This window comes from Podarcis filfolensis (assembly GCF_964270895.1).
Source record: "Podarcis filfolensis genome assembly, chromosome: Z".
NCBI lineage: Eukaryota > Metazoa > Chordata > Lepidosauria > Squamata > Lacertidae > Podarcis > Podarcis filfolensis.
In genome coordinates, this window is record NC_139617.1 from 18,035,344 (window position 1) to 18,061,895 (window position 26,552).

Below are 26,552 nucleotides of genomic sequence, written 5' to 3' on the forward strand. Positions count from 1 at the left end.
GGGAAAAAAATGAGGGACACGGGCACCCAACGTATTATTACTCCATTTTAAAAACAAGGAGTTATAAAGTTCATACCACAAGCCCCATAATAAAAGAGGCATTCTCTGTTCTTCCGTACCCAGGAGGGAAATACTCTTCTAAGGTGATGCTTGCTGCAACATGTTAATGTATTATCTAAGAACAAAGGAAGTATCTTTACTGCTTTGGCATTATGGTTTCTACCAACATGTAGATGTGCACAAATCTAATTGGCAGATTAATCAGCTGATTGGCCCAAACTCGTAAGGCTGAAAATGTTTCGTTGGTTGGGTTGCAGCTCTTTAAAAGATTGTGACTGTTGGCTAACAAAGCTGGAGGTGGTTCTGGCGTAGAATATTTGCTGTGGTGTAGCATTAAGAGATGGAGCTGAGAACCAGGAAGTCCTTGATAGGCATCTCTCCTTTGCCATAAACTCACCTGGTGGCCTAAGGCCTCTCTTAGCCTCATTCTGCAAATGTGGGGGCAATAATAGCGAATTAACCTTACAACAGAGGTAAGAAACCTATGGCACTCCTGATGCTATTGGACTCCAGTTCACATCGTCCTGTGCTAGCTGGGGCTGATGGGGTTTGGAGTCCAGGAAAATCTGGAAGGTTTTACCTATTCCTACTTTACAACAAGGTTGTGGTGAGGTTTACATCTTAGAAAAGCCTTAAACACTTGAAAGCACTGTACAGATTTCAAGTATTACTCTTCTCACACATCACCCTAAGAGCTTATCTTAGGGTTTTCCATGCATCCATCTATTCGTGCAGGATAGAAAGTGTCCCCATTTTGAACCGTATGTTCATTCTAGCTCATGTAAGCATTACACATCCAGGAAATGTAATCGCTATATAAATATTTAACATCATCATCATTATTCAATTTATATCCCGCCCTTCCTCCCAAAGGAGTGAGCTTTTCAAGTGGGCCAAGCATTTTACAGATACCCTCTTGCTGCGATCTTTGAAACAATCGTGTAACGCAGATCAGAATCACTATCCCCATATCTGAGCTACCAAGGTGGTAATCCTAACCTTGTTTATATGGGAGTAAGAGCCATTGGAATTAGTATAACTTGCTTCTGAGTAGACTTGAGTAGGGCTTTTTTTGCAAGGGTGAGTATTTAGTAGTGGGGAAGATCATGGAAGCTTTAAAAAATGCTGAAATGTCCACCACACTTCCATTACGCTGCAATTGTTTACTGCGCAATAGCCTTGCTTCCACCGATTTAAAAGCCAGGACAGCATGTGTCCTTTTTGCTTAGATAATACAGCGCTAGAAAAATAATTATCTTACAATAGGTTATCAACAGTTCAAATGAGCTCAGCAGCTGCAGTGTCTGAGCTGGCTTGCCAAACGCTACTGCTTTAATGTTGCTTATGATCGTGCATATACATTCAGTAGAGACAAAGCGATCCCCCAGAGGCAGATCTTCTAGAAACTGAGAAGGTGGTGAACCCCAAAAAATTACAGTTTCAGAAACCTCCAGCTGTATGCAGTTGTGGCTGGTGGCCATTGGAGTTGGTAGGATGGAAAGCAAGGAAACCAACCATTATTTTATGTATTTATACATCACTTTTGAGGCAGACCTCAGAAAGTGGTTCACATAAGGTCTTTACAACAATAAGCATCATTTTAATTTTATTTTTAAAAAGAAAGCTGTAAGAGAATGGAAAAGACAGCACTTCTGCTCAGGGGCGAACGAAGGCGTCGTGACACCTGGGGCGGCAAACCGTTATGTACGGCGCATGTGCAGTGTCGCTATGTACAGCGTACGTACATGCGCTGTACATAGCGGTTTGCCAGCGCTCCAGCGCCGTACGGACAGTGCCGGGGTCCTCTGCTCACAGCTGCAGCCGCAAACGGAGCATCCTCCGTTCACGGCCGTAGTGGCGACGGAGGGATCCCACTGCCGTCCGTCTGGCGCTCAAGCAGTACTGGCAGCAAACCACTATGTACAGCGCATGTGCAACATCGTTACGTGCGGCGCATACATGCAAAGCTGCACATGCGCTGTACATAGCGGTTTGCTGCTGGCACTGGGATCCTCTGCTCGTGGCTGCAGCCACGAACGCAGGATCCTCCACATGCGGCTACACGATGGCTGCTCGCGCAGCCGCAAGCCCCCGCAGGGTGCCATCTTGTCACCCCCCCAGACATGGCACCCGGGGTGCACCGCCCCACCCCCCGTTGCGACGCCACTGCTTCTGCTTGTTCTCCCCCTCCCCACCCTCTCAGGGTAAGATGGTCCCTCAAATGCTGCTGTAGTGGCAATTTCAGGGAGAGAGAGGCTGCTATAGAATCTGGATGGCTACAGTTCATCAAGCTTCTTTCTTTTCCACTCCCCTGTAAGCAGTGTTTTGAAAAAGGTAAAAGGGCAGGAGATCTGAGGACTAGTGCAAAAGAGCCCCCTGCTCTATCTCCTCACAACTCCCCTTGTTGGCAAGATGATTAGTTTGATGCAATCCTCGGTGGAAGCAAAAACGAATGTCTTTTGGCTGCTGGCTACCTATGGATGAAGGTGGTAGCAGTACGTACAGTTCTCGCTAGGGATGGGTGAATCTCCATTTCCCAGGGCTAAGCTGCGACAAACTATGAGCTGCAATCAAGGTTTGTTCTTGGGTTACCTGTGCTTTGTTTGTGGGTGATAAGTACCTTCCTCCTCTGTTAAACCTTGCTGCAGGCGCCTATAATGCTGAACAGCTTAGTTGCCCACTGTTCCTCACAGTGGAACTGGTGTAGCCACCTGTTGGTGGCCATGCAAACAGCAGCATGACAGTGGCCTTAACATAGCGATAATAGATGATAGATATAGATAGATAGATAGATAGATAGATAGATGATAGATAATCAGGAGTTCACACTAAATTGCTGATAAGTTTTATTGAGGACTGCTTTTTTTAATAAAAAAATTGCAATCTGATGTGTAAGTGTAGCGTAATGCTGGTGGTAAACAAAGAGGTTTAAAGACTGTCTCAAGGCAAATCTAAAAAAATGTAGTATAAACACTGACAACTGGGAAACACTTGCCTGTGAGGGCTCCAGTTGGAGAACAGCCTTTACCAAAGGTGTCATGGGCTTTGAAGACACTCGAACTCAGGACACAGGGTAGAAACGTGCTAAGAGGAAGGCACGCTTGGCAAATCCACACCGTGATCAACTCCTGCCCGGAAACCAATGTCCCCACTGTGGAAGGACGTGTGGATCCAGAATTGCCCTCCACAGTCACTTACGGACTCATTGTTAAAACTGTGTTTATGGAAGACAATTTTACTCGGCTACAAGTGATCGCCAAAGAAGAAGTGTAGAGAACTGAGTTCAAGACTAGGGCAATAAGAAATGGGGAGGAAGCTGAGGGCTGCCGTATGTCTTCTTTTTCCAGAACACGTCTTCTTTTTCAAGGGTATGTAAAACGAGAGTCGTCATAGCTAAATGTAGAAGTCGGCAAATGTGTCCTCTTTTTTGCTCTTCAAAATATGTCAACCCTAACACAGTCACCCATACTCACCCCTTAAGTGATGTGAGGTTGAGGCCTGACCTTTCTCTACATGAGAGAGTGAGAGTGAGTGGGTGGGTGGGTGCACACTTGGCTTTCCCTCAGTCTGACCCAGCAACACCCTGCGAAGGCCTGGTGGTCTCTCTGCTTGCAGCTATTCCACCTCCGCCCAGATTCCCTTTGACCACAGCTGTTTGGATGGAAGCTTGACAGGGAGTAGCAAATTTCAGAAGAGAGATCATTTGAGGCCCCCTTGCTCTCTTCAGTCTAAGCCTGAAGGGGACGATTCAACATGCTTTTGTTTCTGTCTGCCCTCAAATTCTGAGAGCATTTAGATAAAGAATCTTTCAACAAAGGCTAGATTTCGGGGAGTGAGGGTAGGAAGGGGAGCTGCTTGGCTGGGGCCAGTAGAACTGTTACTCCACCAGCAACCTTATGATTTGCTCATTTTCTTGGGATGTGCACTGGCATGTGTACTATACTGTGGTTCTCTTGAAGATCTGTGTCAGAAAATATCACCAAGGAACAGGTATATGCATGTGTACACGGCCCCTTTTATCACTGCTGGGCTGTACATTCATATAAACAAAACATGAAGACCCTCTTTGGGTGGAGTGCTCTTCTTCTTTTCCTCTTTTCAATACAGGCATGGGCAAATTATAGCTCAGTTGTCCAGGTTCATGCAGGTAGCAAGAAGAGGGAACAGGGGTGGAAGGGAGTGGCAGAGAGAGAGAGAGAGAAGAAAAGGAATGGCAGAATCCTAGAACCACAGAATTGCAGAGTTGGAAGGGGACCATGAGAATCATCTAGTCCAACCCCCCTGCAATGCAGTGATCTTTCGCCCACCATGGGGCTTGAAGCCACATCTCTCATGCTGAGAGACTGAGCTGAGAGAGGTGTGCTGCAGAGAGAGAGAAGGGGTGGCACAGAGAGAGAAAATGGAGTGACACAGAAAGAAAAAGTGGTGGGAGAGAGTGAGCAAAGCCATGCTGCATTCAGTTTTGGGTCTGTCCCTACGCCATCATTGGTTTTGGACCGAGAAAGCAAGGGGGGGGGAGGAAGAGGGCACAGAGGAGTGCCTCACTCATTTTCGGATCTGACCCTGGCTACCACTGGCTTCAGCCCTGTCCATCACTGGTTTTGGCCTCCCACGCAGCTGGCATTCAGGTCTTGACAGATTACTCCCAAGGGAATGCAGCCCTCAACAGAAAAAAAAACTCCCTGTCCTGTTTTAACGTAAGAGAAACTTCACATGAGTGGTAAACCACCTACGGAAAGGTCATTCTAAACCACGCTGCAAAAACATGTGGTTGCATTGCACGTATTACATGTTTGGTGATGGTGAAAGAGAATTTAGGGGTTTGCAAGTGTGGAGGGGTGGGGGAAGGATAGCAAACCTTTTTTTTTTTAAAAAAACTATTTCAAAATGCCTTTTACTTCAGCGGCTGCACACTTTGACTGCACTGAATCTGGGAGGATTTCTCAGAAAAGGCCTAATTGTCATGTAGTTAACAGCTGCCAAGACACAAATTGCAAAAGCCTGGAGAAGCAGAAATGCTCCAGAGATTCAAGGATAGGATGAGCACATAAGATCTCCTTCCAACTAAAGGGGATGGGCCTTGCAAGGATGATTTTGGGGAGAAGCAGCTCCCATTATCTTTTCTTTCACTGTGGCGTGTGTAGCAACTTAAAGCAAACTCCTTTAAAGTGACAATTGTTTTGCATTTCCTCATAACTTTTCTCTATACTGAGTTATTTTGCTCTTTTAGTGCAGCCGATTGGCTACAGTGGAAGCGGGATGCTAAACTAGGTGGACCTTTGATCTTCTTATGTCTCCTACACGCTCAGCTTGCCAACATTCCTGTTTTGAGCCCTTAGCTGTCCACTGTTGGAGGCAGAGTGCTGGGCTAGATGAACTTTTGGACTTAAGACAATAAGGGAATTCAGATGTCTCTGGACTATAACTCTCACCATCCCTGACCACTGGGAATGCTGTGGGGGGGGGGGGAGCTGATAGGAATTGGGAGCCCAACAGCATCTTCCCTTCTGATGTGTATATGTGTCCACCACTTGGTTCAATGCAATCTTCTAAGTGGTGTGATCGGTGCGTACCAAAGAGTGACAAGCAATGAGGCTAAACTCAGTGGCTGGCTTCCAAAAACAAAAGATACAGAGAGAATAGTGATAAAGGGATGCTAAACACTCCTGTGAGACATTTGGGGAAATGAATAGTGAAGAAGGGAAATAAGGGAGCATGCCATGATGATGCTCACTCAAAGAGGAATTGTGGTGAATGGACTCAAATCATAGACTTGAAAGGCACCTCATCTAGTCCAACCCTTTCCTCAATGTAGGATCTGCAATACAGGATGCAACTGCAGCATCCCTGACAGACAGCTGCCCAGCCTCTGCACAAGTATCTCCAGCAAAAGAGAGTCACCAGCTCCTGAGGCAGCCTGTTCCACAGCTCCTTTAGCTAGGAAGCTCCCTCCAGTCTTTAGCTCAAAATCCAACTTCCCTGCTGTTTCCACCCATTAGTTCTTCTGGAGCAAAAGAGAGCAAGTTGCTACCTTTCCTATAGTCTCCGGGGGGCAATTCATCCCAAGCCCAGGCATACCATCCCTTGAGGATGTAAACTGCCTCTCCACTGAAAAGTATTTGATCCAGCAACAAACTGGTGCAGACATTCTATCCATGCTCATTTATTACCTGGGATGTTGGCTCATTCACACGTACGTTTGGGAGCTGGGTGGTGGCGGTAGAAGTTTCACCTCCCAAATAATTTTATTTATTTTATTAGTATGATTATTAATTTCTGTACCATGGTTTACAATTTAAAAGCACAAAAATACGTAACACAGTAACAAACAAAACAATAACACCCTCCCCAAAACTCATAAAGGCCACAGATTGCTTACTTAGCCAAAGGCCTGGGGAATATATATATATATATATTACCAAGTAAATGGAGTTATTATGTGGAGTCAAATTGCTTTTAATATTTCTAATGTATATACGGAGCACTTGATTCAAACCAAGTCATTTACAATAAAGAAATCAGTATGTGTTATATATTATATATTATGGCAAGTATATTGGCATTTATATTATGGCTCATTTAGATTGTGCATTGAGTGGTTTTTTCGTATGGATAAAATATAGTTGATGGAGGAAGAAAATTAAATTAAAGGTGATGACAGTTCTCAGGGGTAGGAAGCAGGTCCAGCCCTAACATTGTACAGAATGAGGCAGCTGCTTCAGGCAACAGCTGCTGGAGGACTAGCAGTGCTGTCCAGGTAGAGAGCAGGGCTGTGTGTCCTTGCACCAGCCAAACTAGGCTATAGACTTCTGGTGAGGCTAAGGGATGCTGTCACAGGCCTGGGATGCTGACACAGGTCACCAACAGTACAGAAATGACACTCTCAGTCTGGTCGGCTTTTGAATGAGTACTGAGCAGGGTGAAGCCAGCTTGTCCTTTGCCTTGGGCAGCAAAATGCCTGGGGAATGCACCAGGAGTAGGGACCTCTTTGCCCTAATATTGGTGAACTGCAGTTCCCATCAGCCCATGGCAAACATGGCCCAATGGCCAAGGATGAGTGGAATGGTGCTTCAGTAACATCTGGAGGGCCAGAGGCTCCCCACGCCTGGGAAAGACCAACCATGGGCAACCTTTTATGGTCCGAGGGCCAAATTCCGATCATGACCCTTCCAGGGCCATGTGGATGCGCTTTAAGTTTAAGGGGGACTTGGGTTAAACCACAGAGCCACAGACTTGCCGATCAGAAGGTTGGCGGTTCGAATCCCCGCGACGGGGTGAGCTCCCGTTGCTCGGTCCCTGCTCCTGCCCACCTAGCAGTTTGAAAGCACGTCAAAGTGCAAGTAGATAAATAGGTACCGCTCTGGCGGGAAGGTAAACGGCGTTTCCGTGCGCTGCTCTGGTTCACCAGAAGTGGCTTAGTCATGCTGGCCACATGACCCGGAAGCTGTACCCTGGCTCCCTTGGCCAATAAAGCAAGATGAGCGCTGCAACCCCAGAGTCGGCCACGACTGGACCGAATGGTCAGGGGTCCCTTTACCTTTACCCATAGACAGTCCTGGGGGTAGGCCTTGGAAGGGGTACCTTGGAGTGTTTGAAGAGGAGGGGCGGAAGGGGGTTCCGGTATCTGAGAGCCAGGTTGGGGGGGAGGGGAGAGGCTGGGAACTGCGGTACTAGTTGTGTGTATGGAGGAGGGGATGTGATCTCTTGGGGGTGTCCTGAGCGGCTCTGTCAGGGGCGGAGTAACTCCCGCAGATGGGCGGGGTGGTGGTGGATGCCGCTCTTCCTAGCGGGGGCGTCCTTCGCCCACCGCAGGAGGAAAAGCTGCTGTGTGGGGCGTGGGGTGGGGTGAGGGGGAGGGCGGCTGCACGAGGAGAGCGCGGAGGTGGCAGCAGGCGCGCGCGCGGGGGGGGGGGCGTGTGGAGGCAGCCACATGACCGGGCGGGCTGCGAGCCAAGGCGGACGGTCTGGGTCTCCCCCCGACGCCCGCCTACAAATGCAGGCGGGCCGCGGCGGGAGCGGGCGCGATCGCTGCTGCTGCTGCTCGCTGCGTGACTGTTGCAGCCGGCTGGCGTGGCTCGGCCCTCGGCGTCGCGATGGGCGTGCGGCATTGGCTGCTGGCGCTGCTCCTTCTCTGGCTGGCTCTCAGCCCCGGCTCCGGAGGTGGGTGGCTGCTTCGCTTGACCCTCGAGGGCGGGCGGGATCGGGGCTCAGAGCGCCGCACTTGTTGCCGGGCACGCACGCTAAGCGGCGGGGTGGGAAGGAGGGATCAGCGCCGACCGGGTCGCCTCTTCTCCCTCGCGAAGGACGCGCTCCTGACCAAACTGCAGCCCGACCTCTCGCCCTCTGCTCGCCGTCGGGGCGCCCGCTCGGCCAGGAGGGGACGTGCCAGGCGGCGCGGCGCCCTCTCGCCCCCTTCTCCGGTTACGAGAGAGCCAGAAAGAGACGGCCTGGCACGGACAGCGAGATGGCGGGCGGGCAGGCGGGCAGCAGCGCCGGTCCTCCTCTGCTCTCTGCTGCGCCCCTGGCAGGCAGCGCCTGTTGCAGCAAGATCGGGGAAGCCTGCGCTCCCCCCGGCTCCCCGCGCGCGGCAGGCATGCTTCTCTGCACGCGAGCACATCACAAACCAGCGTGGGACTGCCTGTAGGGTCTGGTGGAAGTGGGGTTTTCACCCTCTCCCTGCCACCCTGCAGCTGTCCAGAACCCGCTTGCCTTGGAGGCGGGGAGGGTCCCAAAACGAGTCCCGTGCAAGTTGCAGGGATCGTGCCTGTTAGCCTCCGCTCTGCTGGCAGATGTTCAACAGATGAAGGCGGCTCACCTTCTGCCAGCTGACTTCTATCTGTTGAATGCCTGCCTGTTAGCAGCCACATGAATCGGCGTAGGTTCAGCTGCTGAAGGCTACGCACCCTCTTCTGGGGAATACTTTTACCTGCTGAATCTCTGCCTGTTTAGCAGGGGCTCCATTAGCAGGCGTCCCAAAGGGGAACGCTTTGCACTCGCTGCTGGGGAAGGCTTCATCTGTTGAATTCCTGGCTGCCCTTCTAATGAAGAGCCACATGTGGGCAATGGGGCAAGAGGTAGGGAAAATAGGACAACTCTTACCCTGGGGGATGCTTTTCAATTTGAGGGGAAAGGGGCTGCAGAGGCTTTCAAGGTGAGGAGACCTTGATGGTGCACCAGGGTACCTGTAGCAGCAGTGAGTAAAGAGGGCAGCTTTGAGCTGCCCTTACGGGCTTAAAGAGCAACAGCTGACTGGATCTCCACTCCTTGTCAGAAGATGCCAAAGGACTGTAGCCAATGTGAGATCTCAGCACGTCCCCCTCTTGGCACAGCCAGGACCAGCTTGCCCAGGGTGGTGCATTCGAGTACCACTTCGTGGGCAGGTTGGGATGGTAGGAAGGAGGCTGGCACCAGCCTGCTCCTTCCGGCTGTTTAAGATGGTCCCTCTTGCCAGGTGCTGATAATGTCCCTCTGTGTGTACTCGGATTCTTTTGTGGTTAATGGCTACTGCCAAGGTTAATTTGAGGCAGGGTTTAGTCCTGGGACCCGTTTCCAGTGGTGGCATTCCACCTTGGACCCCGTGGAGAAGGAGTGCCTCTGAACACGGGCAGAGAGCACTGTGCTGTAAATCTGTACCTCTACTATAAATCTGTAGCCGGCTTCCCCATATCTGGAAACTGATGGGAAGCAAAAGGTGTGGCTTCTAAATAGGTTTGAGCCACTGCGCTTGTCTCTTCTCTACCCTTCCTGTTGGCATTTCCTCTCGTGATCTTTCTCTGGTCTTTGCCTCCAGTTTGTGCCCTGTAGTGGCAAGGTAGGTCATGGGCATTTTGTAAGGCACCAGGGACTGAGGTAGTGTCCCAAAGGGATGCAGAGCCAGAGGATGGGGGTTTGGAAGACAGCCAGAGAGGTAGGGTAGGGAAGGGAGCTGAAATAGGTTGATCTCACAAGCATTTGACCATCTTGGAGAATACAAGGTTGCTTTGCTCCCTCCTCTCCACTGAGCCTGACATTCAAGCATTTGGCATCTTAGCCCTCTGAATATGTATGTGTGTCAGATTTCAAATGTGCCTCATAAATACATGCTTAACATGTAATGTGATGGCGAACATGATTTTTTTACATTGATCCAGTTTGGACAATGGTGCCCGTGAACAAGCTTTGTGATAGGTACATCACCCTTTCCTTCTCAGCACAAGTCAGTTACAGCAAAGTCTACCAAGAATCACAGTTTCCTATTTTGTCTGAACTTGGAAACTATGGTTACCAGCTTGGGAAACAAGCCAGGATCGTAAACAAACTTCAAAGCATGTTTTGTGATCCTAGCTTGTTCCAAAAAGGTGGTCCTTTCAGGAAACCTGTTTATTGAACATTCATCCTGATTTGTTTGCACAAAGTTTGCATGGAGGTTAGATGACACCAAATGTATCTTGCACATTCATTCTGATTTGTCTACAGGGAGGTTAGATGATGTTGCATCAAGCAATTATTATCCCAACACTTTCCAAAGCACTTCCCCTTACTTTCTTTATTGTAAAGAAAAACTGCTTTTTTGTAGTGGTTTTATTGCACAAGAGCACCAAATGAAACTTTAAATGTGCAACCTGAATTTGCCAGCATGTGATTCAATCCCACTCCAAAATAGCATCAATCTGGAAGCGCCCCAGGATATTATAGTTTCCTAGTCCTGAGGAACTGGGAGACCATGGTTATTTGGACACTTCCAGCTTTAACCAGCTCACATCAAGGAGGAAAGCTACAAGACTTGCATATATGTTAACTTATTAAGGTGAGATAGGACCATCTAAACCAGCTCACATGTCATAGTTGAAAAACCTGGTATGTACCATAGCTGCTCATTAGTACAAAATAACAACCCCTGTAATTGGGCTGTTTAAGATGCTTTGATATCAGTAATCATTACAATGTTAACCATGAAAGGAGGGTTGATATTATTATCCTTATACTGCAGATATGAGACATGGAGATGGTGGCTTTCGCAAGGACACCTAGGGAGTGAATGGCAGAGTTGAAATTTGAGCTTGGGTCTGACTTGTACACTGAGTTCCTGCTCCATCAAAAACTGCAGGATTGACTTCCAAGTACAAATGCTTAGAATTAGCGACTTATGCCTTCCTTTCACTTTACGATCTGCATGGAATGCATTTCTGCGGTGTGTGAAGAAGTGGCTCTGAGTAGCAACATTTGAATGGGAAGTGCCCAAGCAACAGCTGTTCGTGAACAGCTGCCCAGGATGGGCTGCAGGAAGGAGCAAAGCATGTTGGGAGGGGAGTATGTGGGATGGAGAATAAACTGAGGATAAATGAGGGTGGAAAGTGAACTTGTTATTGTGCTGCTTGAAAAAGAAAAATAGATATCTTAATTAGTGGCGGGGAGGACAGACCTGCTGTGGGCATTCCGTGCAGCACACCTCCCCAAAATCTTAAAAAGTTCAGCTGTTCAGATAAGTTCCCTCGCTTGTGCAAACATCAGTCTATCAAGTGCTTCCCCTTGAGGTGTGTTTTGTGTGCCTATGCCATACCTTTCATAAAAGTCACACTGCTGTAGCATTTGAATGTGAGTCCTGATGAGAGCAGGAGAAAGCAAAGGTCTTCCAGGACCTGACCGTCAAGTGCGCAGGGAGACTTAAGGGCTCCTGTTAAAGCATTTGCAAATAAACAGGACTTTTTTCAGGGGTTGGGTACCTGTGGCCCTTACAGATGTTGTTAGATTGCAGCTCCAATCCTCTCTCAACACTAACTATGCTGCCTGGGGGCTGATGGGAGTTGAAGTCCAGCAACACCTGGAGGGCCACAGGTTCCTCACCCTACCTTATTAGATAGAGGGGAATGTTTTTACCCTGTTGGGAACACAGGAAGATGCTTTAGCTCAGTATTATCTACACTAACTGACTGTGGCTCTCTGTTTTCAGAGAGATTTCTCAGTCATGTCTGGAGATTGCCAGGGATGGAACTTGAAACCTTCTGCACGCAGAGCATGTGCACTACCACAGAGCTATGGCCCTTTCTTAGAAGGTGAAGCTGGTGCTTCCTCCAAGCACAGGTGTATGTGAAAGACATTTCCTGCATTACTTACTGCATGCTGATGGTGAAAAGGTTCATTCCCCTCAATTAAATCCACAAATGGGCAAGTACTTTGGGGAGAGCTTTTGCAGTCCCCTACTCCTTGTGCCCTCCATCTTTCCCAACATCAGGGTCTTTTCCAGGGAGTCTTCTCTTCTCATGAGGAGGCCAAAGTATTGGAGTCTCAACTTCACGATCTGTCCTTCCAGTGAGCACTCAGGGCTGATTTCCTTCAGAATGGAGAGGTTTGATCTTCTTGCAGTCCATGGGACTCTCAAGAGTCTCCTCCAGCACCATAATTCACTTGCCTAATCCACAGCAGAACCATTGTTCATTTGTGTGTTTTTCCAGAACTGCTCAGCAGGCCCCTGTCATTTGAATTATAGCAGAAGGACATGTTAAAGGTATGTGCAGAATAGAAGGGTAAATCTGTGTTAGACTAATGCACTTAAACCACTTTGTGACACATTGTCAATAAAGTTAAAGAGCTGAAAAGATGGCGTTTGAAGACAGGTATACAGAGTGAAGATTACTAACGCAGGTGAAAATAGAACCAGAGCATGGGTTAATTAACCTGGAGCACCTGGATGTTGCATTGTGCATATGATATTGGATACCTGTTTTCCTGTCTTTACACAGAGGTGCCAATTCTTAACAAGTAGCAACTGCCATAAAACCAGGATCTCTCGCCAGTTGTTTGAAATGTAGACTTCTATCCTAGTCTGAAGATGATGCCAATTGCCATCATTATGCTCGGTGCTTTACAGATTGGTAAGGAGTCAGGTCCCCACTGAAAAGAGGGAAAATAGAAACAGAACAGAGAGAATCTTATCCACCCAGCGGTGCAAAAAATGGGAAACAGGGTGCTGGCAAATTGCTTACAGCTTTGGTCATTTCGCAGTCTTCTTGCAATCACTATAGCTCTGAAAATTTGTAACAAAACAGAGATTTAGGGTAAAATGAAATGCAGTGCTAAATGAGTCACTGGGTTTTTAATTTAATTTTACTTCAACTGTATTTGATTTTGCTGTATCCTTATTTTGCTTTAAATAGCAACTGCCACAGTTTCTACAAACACACACACACACACCCCTCCCCCTAAAAAACCCTGCTTTTATTATCCTCTGGAAGGTTCTCATTGAACCTTGTTAGTAACCCTGAAAGTGGACATGTGTCTTCACATAACACAGGGTGTTGCAATGCAGCCGACAGAAAAGAGGATTGGTTAATATCATCAAAGGTGGTAGGTCTTTCTGTTTGTCACTAGTGTGTAGGAGAGCCGAAGTTTATAAGATGCTGAATGTTAACTGGGGTGGCTTTCACACAGTAGTTTATTGTGGAATTGGTGCTGTTCACACATACATCTTTATCACGGCATCTGCATGAAGCCGCCCTCTGCAAAATGCCACCCCATATTTCTCTTCACCCCCTTTTAATCGGGACAGTTTTCTGCAATGCTTTTCTTCTTACTGGATTTTCTGTGGAAATGGTAAATCCATATGAAATGGTAAAGGGGTATAGGATGGCACTACAGTGCGGACTGTGTTGTGTGGATGCTACACTATAAACTTCCATGCATGCATCACCATGTCCACAATAAAGTGCTTGCATCCCTTGGGCCAGCTCTGGGCATGTTGCTCAGCAAGTTTAGACCATCTCTCATGCTAGCTTGTCTCTGGGAGGCATTTCTGCACGAGAATGAAACGCCGTGGGGCAAGGTGAATATAAAATGGAAGAATGGTAAAAAGAGGTGTGGGATATAGCTATTAATGATAAATTAACAAGTGCTATTAAGGTAAGACAGGGAATATGCACGAGAAGTGATTTTGAGGAGATATGGAAGGTATTTGTTTATTTTAAAAGGTATAATTATAAAAACAATAATTTTTAAGAAGGAAATTAAATGTCCTTTCATACAGCCAAATGTTATGTAATTCGTCATTAAATAAATAAATAAAGTGGCATATCTGTCCAAGGCACAGCAAGACAATATCATCTAGGCAGCGCCGTTGACATTTTTCCCCATCACTGAACTCAACTTGGACCGTTGCCATGGGTCCTAATTTAAAGAAAAGAGCCTCTGATGCCGCTTCCAGTAGCAACGTGTCTAGTTCTGGTGCGTGTCAGGCAGATGCTTGCCGCCATGCAGGTCTGGCCGATGGGCCTTTGTTGACAGGAATCCAATGCTCTTCCTCCCTCCCACCCCCACCCAAAAATAACAGCTCAGACAAAGCTCTTTTCATAGCAGTAACAAACACCATCCTGTGAAGGCCACACGGTCTGGAAAGGGAAGTCAAGACAACATCCCCAAGAAGCTTCAGAAAAGTGCCATCTCCACTGTGGCACAGCCAGCAAAGGGCATCTTGGCCAAAAACCAGACAGGACTCAGTTACTGCACCTAAATCTTCTAGTAGCATGGGTGCTGGAGTTATCGGAAGAAAGCCATGGTCGCTTCCAGACAATCTGTTCATTTTGCATCCTCAGTCTCCATCAGCCAGTGTTGGATGTTGCTGGATTAAATTACATCCCTGCCTCTGTGCTATACATCTGAAGCACTCTTGCAGCACTTTGAAAATAGTGATGGCTTTCCTCCAATATTTACTAAGGGTCTTCTCAGCAGTGTCACCCTCTTTGTGGAACACCCTCCAGTCAGATGTCAAGGAGATAAAGAACTACACAACTTAGATTATGGAAAACTGATACAAACTTTACAGCTTGCTATCTGATTAAGGAGAATATAATGAAGATGTTTTATTGTTGGCACCTTGCCCCAGTAAATTTATCAAAGACGTACAAAAAACACTCAAATCTCTGTTGGAGATGTAAAATAGAGGTGGGGGCAATGTATCATGTGGTGGGGGTGTGAGGTGGTTAAACAGTTCTGGACTGTGATACATGAAGAGCTCAAAGATATTTAGGAGTTCAATTTCCAAAAATCCAGAAGCGTTCCTGCTGGGCTTAATATCTAGTGACATCCCCAAGGATAAAAGGAATGTATTCCTGTATGCAACAGCAGCAGCCAGAATATTAGTGGCAAAAAATTGGAAAACAGACAAAATACTAGAACTACTAGAATGGCGAGCTAAAATTTGTGAATTTGTGGAGATGGTAAAGGTAACAGCATCAATTAGAGGCTGCCCCAACCAAAAAAAATGACAAAGAGTAGGAATGCGTAAAGGTTTACATGAAAAGAGTTGGTTTCAGAGCTTAAAATTAATAGGCAACAGCTTAAAGGGCGCAAGGATATAGGATCATATTATAACAAATATAGAACAACAAATATAAACAGCTGTTAACGCAACAGTAGGTAAAGAAGGTCGCACATGGGTGAAGGGAAGCAACGGGTTTAGGGGGAGGGAGGTGAGGGCATTAATTGAAAAATTGTTAAATACATATATATTGGATCTAAGAGATTAAGAATAAGGAACCAAAAGAAGGAGACAAATATTAAGGAATATGAAAATAAGGGAACCTGAGAAGAATCAGTATAAATGAAAACATGAGACTCAAGGTTTTGTTATATACTGTTTTACTTTGGATGTGAAGTCTTCTGTTGTAAAGATTGTCCATAAAATGAATAAAACATTTAAAAAATGGGGGGGGGGGACTACACAACTTGTAGAAGACATATGAAGGAAGTCCTGTATCAGGAGGTTTTCGGTGTTTTATGTTTTATTATGTTTTCATACATGCAGGAAGCCGCCCAGAGTGGCTGGATATAAATATTATTATTATTACTATAACTACTACTAGAAATGTAGATTGTTAAGGGTGCTCAGAGTGCTTAGCAACATAGGAAGCTGCCTTTTACCAAGGTTTCAGGAGAGTCCCAGCCCTATGCAGAGATGCTGGGAATTGAACCTGAGACTTTCAGAAAACAAAGCAGATTCTCTACCACTGAGCTATAGGCCTTCTCCTGGTTCAACAATCAATCCCTTGTCTCAGGGAAATCTGGGAATTCAAATTCTGTGGGATGGGGAAAACATTCTGCATCTTTAACAAACTACAGTTCACAGGATTCTTCTCCCCGCAACCCTCCAGTCATGATTGTTTTTAAAGTGATATAATAGTGCTTTAAATCTATAGTGCAGATGGGGTGTTTGTGACTTCACACCCTCCAGATGTTGGACTCCCAGTTCCCCTCATCTCTGGCTGTTGGCTATGCTGCCTGGGCCAGATGTGCCTGAGCTCTTTCACAGAGGCAGAGCTGCAATTCTGAGTGATTTAACAGCCAATCCCTCTTCCCACACAGCTCTGGAAATTGTAGCTGCAGGAGGCAGCTCCTGACAGTTCCTGGCACCTTAACATACTACAGCTCCCATAATTATTTAGGGGAAGCCATTACAGCTTAAAGTGGTATCATGTTTGTTTGTTTGTTTTAAGAAAATGGTGTGAATGTGGCCATAGCACATTATGAGCCGGCAGTAAGAAGTAGCAGGTTGTGGGGCTGAAGGAAATAGTTTTACTACTGAATGGCTCCTGTTTGAGATAATTCAGGAAATGGGCTTTGAGGCCTGGGCCGATTGCCATGACTACTAGGCAATTTACCTTAAATAGCAGGAGGAAGCCAGACCATAATCTTGGAATGTGTTGGGTGCTTGAATTCATTGCTAATCATGCTTGGAGTAGACCCATTGAAATTAGTGAACATGATTAATTTAAGCCTGTTAATTTGAATGGGTCTACTCTAAGTAAGGGACACAGGTGGCGCTGTGGGTTAAACCACAGAGCCTAGGGCTTGCCAATCAGAAGGTCGGTGGTTCAAATCCCTGCGACGGGGTGAGCTACTGTTGCTTGGTCCCTGCTCCTGCCAACCTAGCAGTTTGAAAGCACGTCAAAGTGCAAGTAGATAAATAGGTACCGCTCCGGTGGGAAGGTAAACGGCGTTTCCGTGCGCTGCTCTGGTTTGCCAGAAGTGGCTTAGTCATGCTGGCCACAAGACCCGGAAGCTGTACGCCAGCTCCCTCGGCTAATAAAGCAAGATGAGCGCTGCAACCCCAGAGTCGTCTGCGACTGGACCTAATGGTCAGGGGTCCCTTTACCTTTACCCTAAGTAAAATCTAGTGCAGTGCTTCTCAAACTGGGCGGTATTGCCCCCGGGGGGAAGGGATTACCTAGGGGGCTGCTATGAGGCAATGGGAGGGAAAAATTGGAGGTGTAACTGACTATCAGACATTGAAAAGCTGGTGTCACTTAATCAAGTTCATCAGCTTTGTTGAATTAATTAAACAAAATAGTTTTAACTGGATTTTGAATAAATGAGTAATTAATGGTTACTGTTTTGAACACTGATGTGGCAGGAGAGGATGTCAAGTGTGGCTGGAAGATTGAAGGACAATCAAGGAAACATTTAAACATTTCAGTGTAGTACAGTATAGAATCAAAACAAAATTTTATATGCAGAATGAATCCCCCCCCAAAAGAGCATCAAGTGATGCTGATAACTTAATTGCTGTGAAATGGGATTTTCAATTCTGACAAATATGAAACATCAGAATAGAGTAAGGCTAATTTGCATCGATGAGGAAATGAGAGTTATTTTGTCTCAAATTAGGCCTAAAAGCAAGCTCACACGGGTTTGTATACTTACTTAATGTACATGATATGTAAGAGGCTCATTTGTAATTATATTTTGGGAATAGATTCATGTTTTTATGTAGTTGCATTGTTTCATACTTTCTGCATATCCCATGATCATATTATAAAGTAGTTGTGCTCTGTGTTATAAACCAAGCACTGCTAGTTGTCGTTGTTTTTCAAATGCACTCCTATTAATAAAAAGTTCAGCGTGGCACAAGCAAATTTTTATTCTGAAAATCCCATTTGCACATTTTATGAATGAGAAAATGTGATCTGCCTGGTAAGGCTTGATTTCAGCCAGACTGCAGAACTAGGCCGTGGTGTGTGTGTGTGTGATGTTTCTGGTGAAGAATGCTCCTGCGCATGCACAGAGTGCGTTTTCTGCCTCACTGAGTAACTGCACCTTACTCTCAGGCTCTTAGAAGATATAGAGGCATGACTTCCAGATCAATGGTTTTGATTTCTCTCTCTCTCTCTCTCTCTCTCTCTCTCTCTCTCTCTCTCACACACACACACACACACACACACAAATTCCAACAATCATTTAACATAACTTCTTATCTTATACAATATTTTAGACTTCCGTCAACAACCTCTGAAGATTTTCCGTTCTTTATCACTTGTTCTGCATTTCTTATTTCTCCATTACTTTTAACTAATACCGGTAATTCTTTTCAAAGTCTTTCTTGTGATCCTCCTTACAGAACTCCTTGCAGTCCTACTAGCATAATCTGTTTATCACAATTGCTTTTCAAATAATTCAAATATTTACTCCAGTCCTCTAAGAATCTCTGATCCTGCAGGTTTCGAATCCTTCCTGCTAATATATCTAATTCTGCATAGTCCATTAATTTCAAATGGTTTTGACTTCTTAACTTCGCACACCTCAAGAAATAAAATATTCTCTATGTGTGATTATGAACATAGCCCTGGCAGATCAAAATTAAGACAAATGAACGTGCCAGTTCATGCTTGTGTTGCTTTAGGGGTTGGCACAGTTTGGACTTTTCAGCCCTGTGTAAGGAGCTGTTTTGTACCAAGTCCAAATCATACCAGTGATGCCATCTAGCCCAGGACTGGTGGTAGCTTTCCAAAATATCAAGCAGATCAGTGCTTCTGGTTCGCCCCGGACGGAGCATTGAGAGGAATGTGTCAAAATCAACACATTCATTGCTCTGCACACTGTGGCCCCCAGAAAGTTGCCTGGGAGGGAATGTGGCCCTTGTGTTGAACCAGTAAACTCTGGTTTACTGCATTTGACCCTGACTCCACGTAGGCCACTTTGAGCAGAAAGACCTGGGGGCTGGCGGAAAGTTGACAGGGATGAAACAGAAGGGAGAGGAAGTAGGGGGTATGGATGTATATAGTAGGAAGAAGGAACTGGTGTGACCTGATGAGGTCAGGAGTCCCCTGGGAGATTCCAGAAATATCCTCTCTTCCCCCCCCTTTCATTGATGCTTCCTCCTCAAGAGGAAGGAGCATGGAGCACAGAGGAGCACAATCCTTTGTTCCCAGAGGTGCAATCCCACCCCCCTTCCCGGGTCCTGCAAGTCTGCCCACACATCAGAGTAAGGAGTGGTCATTGTGGACCCTAGGAACATGCCCTGTCCCCCAGGGCAGACGGAGGACGTGTGGCCCTATGAGGCATGCATGCTACTTTATGGCCACCTGACAATGCATCACTTACAAATTCAGTGTTCTGAGTTTAGTGAAAACATTTCAATCTGGTTGTTGGTTGAGTTCTAAGCTCACCCATTCAAACACATGTACAGTGGTACCTCTGGTTATGTACTTAATTCGTTCCGGAGGTCCATTCTTAATCTGAAACTGCTCTTAACCTGAAGACCACTTTAGCTAATGGGGCCTCCTGCTGCTGCCTCGCTGCTGCTGCGCGATTTCTGTTCTCATCCTGAAGCAAAGTTCTTAACCTGAGGTACTATTTCTGTGTTAGTGGAGTCTGTAACCTGAAGCGTATGTAACCCAAGGTACCACTGTATTTCTAGATCAGGACTGTGCACAGTGTGTGATTTCATGGTATTAGCCTGAAATCAGAATGGTACTTGTTCAGTTTTGCAGGAATCTCCAACGGTAAAAGAAGGCAAATTTCTAGTTCTTAAAGCCCTGAAGTCTCTGATGAGTTTCGTTGTAACGGCTGTTTCACTTATGCCTTCATTCAGTGCACCTGATGAAGTAGGTTGTAGTCCGTGAAAGCTTATTTATTTATTTAAGTTAACTCAGTGTTCATGCATACCGCTTGCTAGCGCAAAAGAGCTCTAAGCAGTTTACAAGACGATCTCAAATACTCATTTAATATACCAGTAAGAACAAACATTAAAAACAAGTTGCATTGAAATATAAAATAGAAGCAGTAATTTTAAAACGTTTGTACCGACAAAAATCACCTGTCAGAATTACATGCCTGGAATAGTAAAAGATTTTAGCAGGCACTGAAAACAATTCAGTGAAGGCTGCCCTCCCATCAGATGTCAAACAGATAAACAACTGTTTGACTTTTAGAAGACTTCTGAAGGCAGTCCTATTCAGTGAAGCATTTAATGGTTGATGTTTTACTGTGTCTTTTATATTTTGTTGGGAGCTGCCCAAAGTGGCTGGGGCAACCCAGTCAGATGGCTGGCATATAAATGGTGTTGTTGTTCTTAAATATCAATGGACGGGGAGTTCCAAAGTGTAGGTGCTGCCACACTTAAGAGATTGATTTTTTGCAAGTACAGAATGGAGATTAACTGACGCTTGTAAAAGTGCCGGCTCTGCAGATCTAAGTGATCAACTAGGCACAGATGGGTTGAGGCGATCCTTCCAAGTAAATTGATCCCAAGCTGTTGTGGGCATTATGTGCCAATAGTAATACTTTGAATTTAGCCTGGTAACAAATCAGCAGCCATTACAGACCTCTTATGCTGTATGCTAGAATAGCATATGCTATATAGAGCTTATGCTATGATAATATTTATTAATTTTCTATAAGACTTTGTTTTTAGTTGAACTTGCTGTTTTCAACTGACAAAGCATACGTTGGCCAATTTACTGTTAGACCCGGGATGGTGAATCTGTGTCTGAAGCTATTGGACTCCACCTGCCATCAGCCATCATAGCCAACCATCAGGGTTGATAGGAGCTGAAGTCCAACAACATGTGTGGACAGGCAGCAGGTTTCTCACTCCTGCCTTAAAAAGATGATACCATGCTTTTCAATTAGGTACGTTTGCTGGAGAAGTGCCTGTCATCTTTTAAGAATGGATTAAGGATATGCAAGGAACCTTGTACAGTGGTACCTTGGGTTAAGTACTTAATTCGTTCCGGAGGTCCGTACTTAACCTGAAACTGTTCTTAACCTGAAGCACCACTTTAGCTAATGGGGCCTCCTGCTGCCGCCGCACTGCCGGAGCACGATTTCTGTTCTCATCCTGAAGCAAAGTTCTTAACCTGAAGCACTATTTCTGGGTTAGCGGAGTCTGTAACCTGAAGCGTATGTAACCTGAGGTACCACTCTCCTTGGAAAATGTAAGTCTTGCATCTGCCTGATTAAGTACAGTTGCAAGGGATGAAGTACTATGAAACACCTGCCAAGTTCTCCTGTAATTTACCTTGTTCTGCCAGGCACTGACTTGTGCCCGGGGTGTATCTGTTTCACGTACGTGCATGTAATTCGTTATATAGTTCACAATGCAGTGTCCTGATATTCTCACCTTTTTCTCTTATTCCTTCACAAAACAAGATTCTGGTCCTTGTTGTCGTTGGCTGTTTTGAGACTTGGGAGCGGCATGACTGAATGAGTGTTGTTCTTGGTGCAAATGCACATTTATTTTGTCTCACTGCTGCTGCTATTTTTCCAAGAGGTTTTTTTGACACACTATGGAAATCTGTTTATCAGAAGTGATGGCAAGATGAGGGCATACTCACCAAACACAACAGTATCTCTCTCACATACAAACTGCCTTCAACACTCAGGGCAGAAAAGGAGAATACCATCTCCAGTCTTAAAAGTAGGTTAAAAGATTCCAGGCTGTGCTCTGAATTGATCTCGTTGGATGGCATATGGAGAGATTTTTTTACAGTTACAAATATCTTTTGATTCATTGCAGTACAGTGGTACCTCGGGTTATATACGCTTCAGATTACATACGCTTCAGGTTACAGACTCTGCTAACCCAGAAATAGTGCTTCAGGTTAAGAACTTTGCTTCAGGATGAGAACAGAAATCGTGCTCCAGCGGCACAGCAGCAGCAGCAGCAGGAGGTCCCATTAGCTAAAGTGGTGCTTCAGGTTAAGAACAGTTTCAGGTTAAGTACAGACTTCCGGAACGAATTAAGTACTTAACCCGAGGTAGCACTGTAATGTTAGGTTTGTGGCCCAACAATGAGGAGAGAGGTGTTTGTGACTGCATGCTCCTACAGTTATCCAAGAGACACGTCTGTGCTGTGCCATCACATATACCTGAGAAATATGTAATCCTTTATATTATTTGAAGCAGGGGTGGTATACTTGTGGTCATCTAGTTGTTGCCCCAGTCAGCCTGGCCAGTGTACAGAGATGATGGGGGTTGTAGCCCCAAAACATCTTGAGTGCACCAGGTTGAGAAAGCCTGCTTTAAAGCCAGGACAGTGAACCTGTGGCCCTCCAGAAGTTGCTAGACTACAAATCCCATCATCCCTGACCACTAGCCATGCTGGCTAGGGCAAATGGGAACTGGAGTCCAACAACTTCTGGAGTTGGCAAAGGCTTGTTTTTGCATACAACATTTTGAGAGTGGGAATTGGGAGATTTTGGGGTTCATTTTCACTCAGTAACTTTCTGCTTCTTCCCCTCCACCCTTCTAAGGACCTCTGTCAGAAACATCTGATGGGAACGAACCTGTGGAAGCACATGTCTTGAACCTGGTGCACCCCAAGAGAGTTCGGAGTGCTGTGGGGCATCGGCAGAATGGCTGGCGGAAATACCGGCGCCCTCGTCCCCGCCTTTCGCACAAGGGGCCTATGCCTTTCTAGAGCAGGTATAGGAACTTCCAAAGTTGCCTTTTATTAAGTCAGACTGTCTAGATCAGTATTGTCTTCACTGCCTGCCTGTGGCTCTCCAGCATTTCAAGCAAAGAGTCTTCCCCAACCCTTTCTGGAGGTGCAGGGACCTTCCGCATGCCAAGCAGGTGTTCTGCCACTGAGCTTCAGCTCCACCCCTCCCAGATCAGGGACAATACAGTGCCAGCATCCAGAGTGTTGTGGTCCTCTGACAATGCTTATGATAGAATGGCTTTCATATTTTGGTCTCTCCCAAGGCATGGGATGGGGAAGAATAAAAGGGAGTGCATTCATCCATCTGTAGGCCTTATTCTGATGGCAGCTGAGGTTATTGGGGTGGGGGTTGTAATGGGCTGCTTGCCCAGCGCTCATCCAAAAAGAGGACTCTAAATAAATGCCCAGATTTTATTTTGTTGAACAGCATGTTTAAGCTGCTCTCTAGCCAAGCCTATCCTTTGTGGAGGAAAAAGCTGCTAGCCATGATGGCTGTGACCTGCCTCAGCAGCTGGAGGCAGGATTGCTTCTGAAAGACCAGTTGTTTGGGTAGCAGAGAATGCTCTTGTGCTCAGCTCCTGTTTGCAGGTTTCCCACGGGCACCAGACTGGCCACTGTGAGAACAGGATGCCGGACTAGCTGGACTCCTCTTACGTTAAAGCAACTTCCAGCTAAAACCTTCACAATGGGCGAACAATAAACACCCTATTAAGAAACAAGCCTGTAAAAACAACAACCACAAAACAAATAAAACAGCATTGACTAGACAATAAACAGTAAAACCCATCAGGAAAGCTAAGTATAAAAAGGGAAGTTTTGCAGAGATGTATTTGAACAAATTTATTTTTAGACCAGAGGCAGCCAGTGTGGGGTTCTCCCGATGTTGCTGGACTCCAGCTCCCACCATGTCAAGCCAGCATGGCCAGTGGTCAGAGGATAATGGGAGTTGTAGCCCACAGCATCTGGAGGACACCAGGTGGGGAAAGTTGATCTAGACCAGCGCTTCCCAAACTTGGGCCTCCAGCTGTTTTTGGACTACAGTTCCCATCATCCCTAGTCTTACTAGCTAGGGATGATGGGAGCTGTAGTCCAAAAACAGATGGAGACCCAAGTTTGGGAAACACTGGTCTAAAGACTGTACATAGTAGAAGTCGACTGCCCATATTGTCTTGCTGTTTATATCTAACAAAACTAAACGCATCCTCTCCTCCCCTTCATAACAGGCAGAAGGGGTTGTTAGACATGGGTGCCTTGACCCGAAAACCTGTCTCAGCTTTGGAAGGAAGCTGGCTTGGAAATGCAGGAGTGGGGAACCTCCTATGGCTCTTCAAGTGTTGCTGAACTACAGCTCCCATCATTCCTGGCCATTGGCCAGGCTTGCTAGGGATGGTGGGAGTTGTAGTTTAGCAACTTGTGGAGAGCCAAAGCTTCTCCACCCCGCATTTAGTGTAAGAAAATCAGGTAAGGCTTTGTATCAGCTCTCTGACTTAAGTGTTCCTTTGTCGTTGTTTGCAGGATCAAGTCCCGCCCAGAAAAGGCCAGCCTTCATGCGTCTGCTCTGCTTGATAAACTATCCGCTTGCATGGGGCTTCCACCCATGGTAGAACGTGACCCCACTGGCCTAGAAAACACCGAGTGGAAGGATATACGAGTGCAGCGTTGCTGTTGTCCTCTTGCGTTATCTCTTAGTGTTATCTCCTACTCAGGCTGGTTTCAGCTGCTTGCACCTCATCTTCTCTATCCCTCCTTCTCTTTGCCTTAACTCAGCTACTGTCACCAGAGGCTGAGGCTTAGAGTACCCTTCCGCAACCTGGTGCTTTCTGAAGGCTGCTGGTAGTTGTAGTCCTGGATGGCACCAGGATAGGGAATGGTGTCTTGAAGGAGATGCTGAGGTTACCCAGGATGGGAGTGGGGGAGATGAAGAAACGGGTAACAATGGGCCTGCAAGGATCCCTACACCTTGTGTCATGTCCCTCATGTTTGGAGGAATGTGCCAAGGTGTGGCTTGTAGCAAAAGCACTCCTGTCCTCCTAAGTCAGCTGCTGGGCCCCTGCTGCAGCAGAGGACACAGCTGGAGCCAGAAGGCCTTTGGCCTGTGAGAAGCACTTTGTCAGGTGGAGAATGTGCATGCAGGTGTCTCAGCCACCCCATTTTGCATCTGACCCCTCACTGAGCCCTCTTAATATAGGACAGCCACCTCCCCACTCTCCCTTTGGCAAGGCTCCTGTGCTTTTGACGTATGCACAGAAATGCAGCAATGCAGCCGCTAGAACTTTCCCCCTAGATGCAGTTCTACCCTAGGGAAAAGCTGCACCAACTGAATTTCTGCCTGCCCTACAGTTCTTAGGTATAAGAGCCCTGCCCAGGGTGAGAATGGCAACCCTTTTCTATGCCAGATTACAAGCCTAGACCTTTCTTGGTACCAGGAGCAGATGGTGCTCAGCTGACATCCCGTCAGTTGTGTCACTGCTGCTCACTGGGAGGTGAAGGGGCAAATGGTGTGAGCAAGAGAGATGTTTGGATCCTGTTCTGAGCTCGGAGCATGGGTACCCCCAACAAAAATTTAAAAAATTGGCTTTGTAATTTGGAATTAATGTGATTTGATTGGTTTGTTAATAAAAAATATATTAAAAAAAAGAAGCAGGAAATGGTGTGGTTGGCGCCATGCAGTGTATAAGCTGAGCCAATCCAGTGCTCCTGCTAGTGCGTTTACACCACACCAACCTCCCCTCTACCTCCTTGTAGGCAGTAGATGGGACTTCCTTGATGGGAAGTCAGGGGAGTGTTGCCATCCCACCAAGCCATCTGCTACCACTTGGTGCGGCATTTGGATGTACTCTGACACATGCATCCTGTAACTGTAAGTAAGGACTGATTTGGAAAACCTCTGCCAAAACCTGTCCTTCGGCCTTTTCCAAAAGCAAGTTTTGACCAATTTGGGCAGGTTTGTTACAATGTGTACTCCCCACTGTTTGACATGGTCTCCAACACATGGAGCCAGGACACAGGATATCTGGCCAACCCACTTGGCAACTTGACCTTTTCAAGGCAGCAGCCGCTGTAACCGGCTATGTGGGTACAGCAACCACTTTATTTGACCAGAGGATGAGAGAGGCAGGTCAGAAGTAGTGACCTAGTGGGAGCCAGCTAAGCAAAGTGTCCGTGAGCTATAAGTCAAAAAGAATTGGTTCAGACTTTATTGGTTCAATCATAAACTTACTGGGTGACCTTAGGCTGAGAGAACAGGGGTATGCATATCTGCAAGCCAGGGTTATTAACATGGGCCTACCTTATAGGGGTGTTGTATGGATGAATGAGGCAAATATCTACATAAACACTTTGAACACCTATGTAAGTGCCAAGTGTTGTGGTTATGGGCTGATTTGGTTGACCAGAGGCATTTGGGGTTCTTTAATTCACCTTTGCTTGTGGCTTTGACACATATTAAGCATTTAAGGTATGTGTGCATGGATCGGGTGAGGTGGGGGTGCCTGCTGTCTTGCACTGGGAGGGCGGTTTGGGCCAAGGGGTCTTGCTGTAAGGAAATGGCATGTGTTGGCGGTGAGCAGGAGCCTGGCCTGGAAGCTCACATCTGCATAACCTTTTTCAGGTGGCTGTTGACTTTCTTTGTACAAAAACACTAATTTATACCAGCTGAGGACATCTTATTGTGTCAGATCTTTGTTGGTAACTGGGTTTTCTGTGTGTGTGTGTGTGTAAAGATTTGTTCTATGTAAATATAGCTTTATAATAAAGAAATATGAAAACAATAAACCCTTATTATTATTACATTGAACTTGCAGGT

The 26,552-nt window shown here is 46.2% G+C and overlaps 1 protein-coding gene across 1 annotated transcript; it reads left to right on the forward strand.

Moving 5' to 3' along the window:
* Positions 1 to 7,998: 7,998 nt before the first annotated feature.
* On the forward strand, positions 7,999 to 26,534 carry APLN (apelin). Its single transcript, XM_083596202.1, has 4 exons — positions 7,999 to 8,220; positions 22,560 to 22,731; positions 24,263 to 25,245; positions 25,392 to 26,534. The coding sequence occupies exons 1-2, from the start codon at positions 8,154 to 8,156 to the stop codon at positions 22,724 to 22,726; spliced, it is 234 nt and encodes a 77-aa protein (XP_083452328.1). The 5' UTR covers positions 7,999 to 8,153; the 3' UTR covers positions 22,727 to 22,731; positions 24,263 to 25,245; positions 25,392 to 26,534.
* Positions 26,535 to 26,552: the final 18 nt, after the last annotated feature.

What these genes read in the sequence shown, in the direction of transcription:
- APLN (XM_083596202.1), top strand. Translation starts at nt 8,154, where the DNA reads ATGGGCGTGCGGCATTGGCTGCTGGCGCTGCTCCTTCTCTGGCTGGCT. An exon ending in TCTCAGCCCCGGCTCCGGAG is followed by an intron (nt 8,221 to 22,559) that starts GTGGGTGGCTGC and finishes CACCCTTCTAAG; the next exon opens with GACCTCTGTCAGAAACATCT.